Source organism: Molossus molossus, unplaced genomic scaffold (assembly GCF_014108415.1).
Source record: "Molossus molossus isolate mMolMol1 unplaced genomic scaffold, mMolMol1.p scaffold_m16_p_12, whole genome shotgun sequence".
In the NCBI taxonomy this organism is placed as follows: domain Eukaryota; kingdom Metazoa; phylum Chordata; class Mammalia; order Chiroptera; family Molossidae; genus Molossus; species Molossus molossus.
The window spans coordinates 77,439,888-77,446,818 of record NW_023425347.1 but is presented as its reverse complement, the minus strand read 5'-3'; the positions used below and the strand labels follow the sequence as shown (position 1 = coordinate 77,446,818).

At 58.6% G+C, this 6,931-nt stretch overlaps 1 protein-coding gene across 1 annotated transcript; it reads right to left on the bottom strand.

Annotated features, from left to right (window-relative positions):
* Positions 1-482: 482 nt before the first annotated feature.
* POU3F1 (POU class 3 homeobox 1) lies at positions 483-3,384 on the bottom strand. Its single transcript, XM_036257173.1, has one exon. It carries the CDS (start codon positions 3,338-3,340, stop codon positions 1,988-1,990), a length of 1,353 nt encoding a protein of 450 aa, XP_036113066.1. The 5' UTR covers positions 3,341-3,384; the 3' UTR covers positions 483-1,987.
* Positions 3,385-6,931: the final 3,547 nt, after the last annotated feature.

The following is a 6,931-nucleotide window of genomic DNA, read 5'->3' as shown; positions in this document are numbered from 1 at the left end:
CAGAACCTGGAATGGTGAAGTTGGCCCAGACCCCACATGCGGAGTGCAAACTGACACTAAAGTCAGGGGTTGGGTTGTCGGGTGTGGGGATACAAAGATGCCAGGCTAAAGGTCCAGTTCAAGGTAGGCTTCTTCCTTGATAAGAAGGGCAGTGGAGTTGTTCCTGAGGAATGGCTGAACCGTCTTCATTGTGGTGTCTGCAGTTCACTGTCCCGGCCCAGGTCCTGTCTCAGGAGAGTCTGTTTATGGGAGGGGACACGAGGCAGCTTCACCTTCCCTAAACTCACTCACTGGAGGCAGGGGCCCAACTGTTGCCCAAGTAGCCGGCTGTCCTGAGACTGGCCTGGAAGGTTTGTATGATTACCTTTCTCTAAAATAGTGAGGCCAGGACTTAAGGGGGAAGTGAGCCAGGGTATCCCAACACTTTACCCACAAACCCACCCAGCCCTGGTAGTAAAGAGGACAGGACACAGCCCTGGGGTACATGTTTATGTGAGTAATAAAATATTTACTATAACATAAATATAAAGGGAACTTCCCAGTCTACATTATTATTTTTTTTGCAATAAAGATACAAAGAGAATGCACCAAAACATTGTACCGAAAAATAATAAAAATAACAAAATTTAAACTCAAACTGTAACAAACAAAACAAGAAATGGAGAAGGGGGAAGCTCCAAACACATCCAGAAAATAAATAGAGATGGGTCAGAAATCTGGAAATCATATTAAAATATCTTTTTCAGATTAGTCGGTGTACAAAATCCTTTAGGATGGGGACTGAGGGCAACCCGGAAAACCAAAAATAAAAATCAAGCACAAAATGTTTCTTCTCCCCGCCAGTGTGTACATATCTCACATATTTACATGGTTCCCACCTCACCCCAAACTTGGGGAATTTCTCTCCCAAGCCTCCCGCATCCCAGGGGGCTGCAAAGGGAGCAGACGGAAGCTGCAGGGACTCAGGCAGAAGGCTCTCAGGGAACGGCTTATTTCTACAGCTGGTTAAAAAATACCTCCAACTTTTCCAAGTTTCGTTCGTTTCTGGCCAGGAGGGCAGGGCCCCGCGGGGAGCGGGGGCCCTGCTGTGCTGTGGTCAGTCTGCTGCGGGGCAGAAGCTCCTTCCCATCTGGATGTGGGTGGGAGCGCAGACCCCTACAGCATGGGCCGGAACCGAGCTGGAGCTCGGATAAAACGAAACGAAAATGAACACTCGAAATTTTTTTGTTAGTTTTTGTTTTTTTGTTTTGCTCTTTTGGGGTAGGGTGAAGAAGGTAAGAGGAAAAATAAATTAGGCTAGATTAAAGCTTTGGCTATTTCCTGCTTTTATACACAGACGCGGCTCTCGCGGCCTCCCCTCCGGGGCCCCGATAAATACAGTATACAGCGATTTAAATTAAGGGCGCGGGCGGAGTTAGAAGGACCCTAGGAGCCGAGAGGCTCCATGAATAAATAAAAACTGTATAAAACCAAGCCCGGAGGAAGGGTAAGGGGGATGGGGAGCATCCTCATGGGAGAGAAGAGGCATAGAGCGAATAAAGTGACAGTCCCCCACTCTCGATCCGCAGGCTCGGGTATCCCTGCCGGGGAGAGGGGACGGGGAACCATTCTCTCTTCGTCCTCTCTCCCGGGTAATTCCTAACCCCGTACCGCGTTACCTGTCGCTGTGGGGAGGCCGCTGCCGGGATCCGGCCCCGAACAGCCCGGGGGGCAGGGGCGGGGGTCGTCGAGGGAATGGGGGCAGGGAGCGGGCGGCGGGCAGGATGCCCGGGGAGAGTTGGCGCGCTCCGGATCTTCCATTCTCTCCCCCGGGGTTCGGGCGACGCAGCCTATTCGTCGTCTTCGCCGCTCGCCGGAGAAGGTCGTCCGGGTGTTTGGTTTTGTTCGAAAGTTTCTGGGCTTTTTGTAAAATCCAAAGCAACCGAACAAAAAGAGTACAGGCCGCGAGGCGCTTCGCCGCACGCCGGCGGGGACCCGGCCCGCGGGGTCACTGCACGGAGCCGGGCAGTGTGTGATGGTGGTGGTGGTGCAGCGCGGCCGGCGGGGGCGGCGGGGGCGCCGAGGGAGGCGACGCACCGCCCCCGCCCGGCCCTAGCTCGCCGGGTGCGTAAACGTCGTCCATGGGTGGGTGGCCGGCTCCGGCCGCGGGGGTCATGCGCTTCTCCTTCTGCCGCCGGTTGCAGAACCAGACGCGCACCACCTCCTTTTCCAGCTGCAGGCTGTCTGCCAGGCCCGTGATCTCGTGCGCCGAGGGCTTGGGGCACTTCAGAAAGTGGCTCTCGAGCGCGCCTTTGACCCCCACCTCGATGGACGTGCGCTTCTTGCGCTTTCGGCCCTGCGCCGCGATCTTGTCCAGGTTGGTGGGGCTGCCGCTGGACGAGTCGGTCTCCTCTAGCCACTTGTTGAGCAGCGGTTTGAGCTTGCACATGTTCTTGAAGCTCAGCTGCAGGGCCTCGAAGCGGCAGATGGTGGTCTGCGAGAACACGTTACCGTACAGCGTGCCCAGCGCCAACCCCACGTCGGCCTGCGTGAAGCCCAGCTTGATGCGCCGCTGCTTGAACTGCTTGGCGAACTGCTCCAGGTCGTCGGAGCTGGGCGCGTCCTCGTCCGAATGCTCGCCCACCGACGAGCCACCGCCACCAGCGCCCGGGTGCAGGTGCGCCGCCGCTGCGTGCAGGCCGCCGGCGTGTGCATGTCCGTGTGCGTGTCCGTGGGCACCCAGGTGCGGTGGAGGCGACGGCTCCAGCTGCGCCTCGTGGCCGTCCTCATGCAGCGCGTGGTGCAGGCCCGGCCCCGCGCCACCGCCACCCGCCGCCAGCATCCCGGCCAGGCCGCTGCCGCCTCCCCCCGGGTAGGCCGCTTGCGCATACAGCCCCAGCGGCTGGGGCTGGTGGCCCCCGCCGGCCCCTGGCGACGGCGACATAGCCGGGCCCAAGTGGTGCGCCGTGCCGCCCTGAGCCCATGCCGCGCCCGCATGGGCCGCCCCCTGGTGCACCAGGCGTGCGTGGAAACCGCCGCCGCCGCCGTCGTCGGCTCGACCAGTGCCGCCGCCGCCCGCCTTGCCGTGTTCCAGGTGCGGGCCGCCAGCCCAGTCGCCGCCGCCGCCTCCTCCCGTGGGTAGCCACTGGGGGTGCGCTAGGCCCACGGGGTGGCCCGCGCCCGCGCCCAGCCACTCGTGGTGCATCAGCTTCTGCACTTCGCGGTACGCGGCCCCCGCGTGCAGCCGCTCGGCGGCCGCCGCCGCTGCCGCTGCCGCCGCGGCGTCCGGGTGCATAAGCGGTCCCGTGCCCCCGGCTCCACCGCCGGGGCCCCGCGGCAGGTACTGCGCGGTGGTGGCCATGCCGCCCCGCGCCCAGCGCCGCGCCACCGCCGCCGCTCCGCTCCGTCTGCGGGCCCTGCCGCCGCGCTCCGCCGGCTTAAAGCCCCGACCCGCTCAGCGCTCAGGAGCCCCACCCCACCTGCCGCCCATTGGCTGCCCGCGGAGCCGCCTCCCGCCCCCCAGCCCCGGCCCCCGCCCCCCGCGCCCGCCTGCAGCTCGGCCCGACTGCTCAGAGCTCGCCATTGGACCTCGTTCTTGGGGTCCCGCGCGCCGGCCGTGTTGATTGGCCGCTGGGGCTTCATTCACGGCCCCCCACCGTCCGCGTACACACTCACGCCCCGGGGGCGCGGCTGCCACGTGGGGGAGTGGCGCGGGGGTGGCAGTGGGACCGCACCCCCTCTCGTCCTGGCTGCGTGGGCCCCTCTTTCCCCCTGCGCTGGAGGCTAGGAGCCCGGCGGGTCCCACTCTCCACGCGAGCTGAATTCTCGCCCGTCTCCCGCCTGGGAGGCCAGAGGCAGCGGCGAGGATTGCGGGCTACGGGAGGCGCTCGGGCTCCGAGGAGCAGCTCAGCCCCGCGCTCTTCCCTCCGTGGTGCCGTTGTCGGCGGGCTAGGATTCCCGCGGGTCTCGCCGGCTGCGGCGGGAGGCGGCGTGGGTCCCCGACTGGGTTTCCGGCGCGGCTGCTCATCTTGCCCGCCTTGCTCCCGCGGTTTACAACGGGAATAAAGCTGTTCCCGGCGCACCTTCCAGGCGCGTCTCCTTTCCCCTCTTCTTCTAGACTCAGCGCCGCAACTGCGCCGACCTCCGTTGCCCTGAGAGCGCGTCCAGCGCGGGCAGAGTCGGACCCGCCCCGGCTTCACGCTTCACGCCTCACGCGGGTTCCCTTTCTCCCGGGCACCGCGGCCCAGGTGAGTACCGTGCGGGCAGCTCGGGCTGGAACGGCCGGCCGCAGCGATGTGATCAGGCCGCGCGGAGTTTCCAGGTTTCTTCGGAGTGAGAGGTATTCGGCTGCGGCTCCGGGAAAACGCTGCGGACAGGGGTGGCGAATACACTGGGCTCACCGGCATCTATCCCACGCTGCCTTCTCTCTTCTTTTTCTCCCCGCCTGACCCGCTCATTGGCCAGGGTCATGGCGGGGTCACGCCCTGGGAAACTTGCTGTGGGTGAGGAGTGGCTTGGACTTGGGGAAAGGCGTCTGGCTCTTAGAGAAATCCAACAAGCAGTCGGGAGCTGTCCAGCCTGCAATGAAGCCCTGGGCTGGATCTAACCCGACTTGCTTGGGACTATTGAAATAGAGAAGGCCTTATTGGAAGAGTGAGGCATGAAGTTCGGTACCGTCTCATCCGTCCCCCTTTGAGGAGTCTCTGAAGGATCCTGAGTGTGCTCCGACCTCAGCATCAGCTGGTCTGTGCCTCTAAATTCCACACTGAGTTATAGGCTGAGTGGAGTGAACTGTGGCCTCCTCCTTTTCCCCACACTGAGGTTTGGCTGGCACAGTCTTTACTCTCCCTGATCTTGCCTCAAGTGGATTAATAGACTCCAGGGCTATGGGGTCTCAGATCACAGGGCAGAGCTGGGAGACCAGCTAGGGCCCTACTGGGCAAGTCAGGACTGTGGAAGAAAGCCTCAGAGTATGAAGGGTGATGGGGGATCTGGTGGCAGCTGCCATGGGGATGATCCCAGAGTCCATAGTGACAAGGGTCATCCTGGGCACAGGCTGTGCTCATCCAGACTCTGAACACCCTAGACCAGCTTCTGGCTGGTCTCTAAGGGATGGAGTGGGACAGGGCAAGGTCCTTGTCTGGCTAGTGGCCACTGCCCTGAGCAGGCTCCTTAGGTATCACCCTCACTTCAAGAGCTGTGTCTGAATCCAGCTAGGGATGCTGAGTTTTCTTGGAGCCTGGCTCAGGAAGTGGTCACCTTGAATCACCTTTCCTTCAGATGATCATAAAGTAACAGACCTCCTGATCCATTTGCTTTCCTGGGTCCTCTCCCAGGCCCAGGAGGTAGGACCAAAGCTAGGAATCCTGTAGTAAAGGCTTGTCTTATGCCAGCCCTAATCAGACCTGTGTGACATTGATGCTTGGGTTTCTAACCTGGATCTGTCACTTCCTTCCTGAGCAAGAATAACTTTGGTCCAGTCTCTGTAGCTCTTGGTTTTCCTCTCTGTAAATTGGGAATAACAGTACCATAGGCAACCACGTGTTTTACTGAGGTAAGTTAGAGGGTGGTACGAGACAATGGGGGTGAGAGGGTTGCAGAAAGGACTTTTACTCTGCTTGTTTCTGTTGTTAATACCCAGTGAATGGGCAAGGTATTTCCCTGCTCTAACGAAATCTCAGTTTCTTCGTTCGTAGAGCGAGGTTGTGGAGGTTTGGGCCAATTGACCTCTCAGGCCTTTTCAGCTCTGATGGTCTGTGATTCTTTGAATCTGTCTCAGTTTTTGTTGGAGGAAGGGAAATGTCTGGACAGTGGACAGGTGTTGTAATGTCCAATCTTTGGAATTGTCACTGAGGCTTGAACAATGGCACAGTGCTTTACTAAGTGCTTGTCATCCACCATTGTACCTGCACCTGTCAGCCCTGTAAGAGTGCACTGAGGTTGTTGTCACCAGGGCATGACTGAGAGGACCAAGGCTTGTCCGAAAGCATAGAACCCATGAAGGTCCCACTCTTCATTATTCTCCTGAGTGGGCTGGGGAGGGGTACCTGGGGAGGCAGTGTCTTTGGCCATCACAGCAGAGTGAGCCCCCCGCCCTATCTCTCGTAGCTCTCTGGGAGAAAGCCAGGGCCAGCTGGTGCTCCTAAGCTGGATTCCCAGGTCTGTGCTGAATTGAGGGTTGTCTGTAGCAAAGCCAGGCTCCTAGGTTACCAGCATGTCAGTCAGCAAATGTCAATCCCTTTATTCCCATTAGCAGCCCTGTGACTTTGTGCTAGTGGCTTTGCCTGTCGGAGCCTCAGTTTCTTCATCTTAAAACAGGAACAGTAGTTCTGGCTTCTCAGGATTGCTCTGAAGCTCCAAAGATGAAGCAAAGCATGTTATTTAGATGATTTAGATGCCCTCTTAATGTTAGAGGCTGCCCCTGGGGTGAGCAGCAGTGTGAACTAGGAAAGGATGCTATCCCTTTCTCTGCTTTGGAAGTATTAACTCTCTATAATGATAAGGGTTTGGTCTTGAGTCAAATTTTCTTGTATTTGAGTTTTTATTCTCCAGGAAGTCTCTATATTCTCTTGGCTCTTGCTCCCAGAGATTCTTTGTGGCACACTGGGCACTGTGGCGTGGTCATTGGCAAAGACAACCCCTCTTTCCTGGAGCCCTACCCTCACAGACCCTGGGGAGAACTTGGAACACAAAAGTTGGACACGCAGCTGACTCACACAGGCGCAGAATGGTTTAGACATGTGAACACACACACACACACACACACACACACACACACGCACACATTTTAGCCCAGGGACAAACATGCAAATTCACAATAGGGACACATGGACTTGCACCATTAGGTTGGATATTTGTAGATATTCATATTCACACAGACCAATTCACAATGATAAACTCAGGCATGTGTCTAAACGGGAACCTACACAGAACCTACACATAGTCTGAAATA

Bases quoted from the DNA above. Each gene is read 5' to 3' on its own strand.
- POU3F1 (XM_036257173.1), bottom strand. From the start codon at position 3,340: ATGGCCACCACCGCGCAGTACCTGCCGCGGGGCCCCGGCGGTGGAGCC.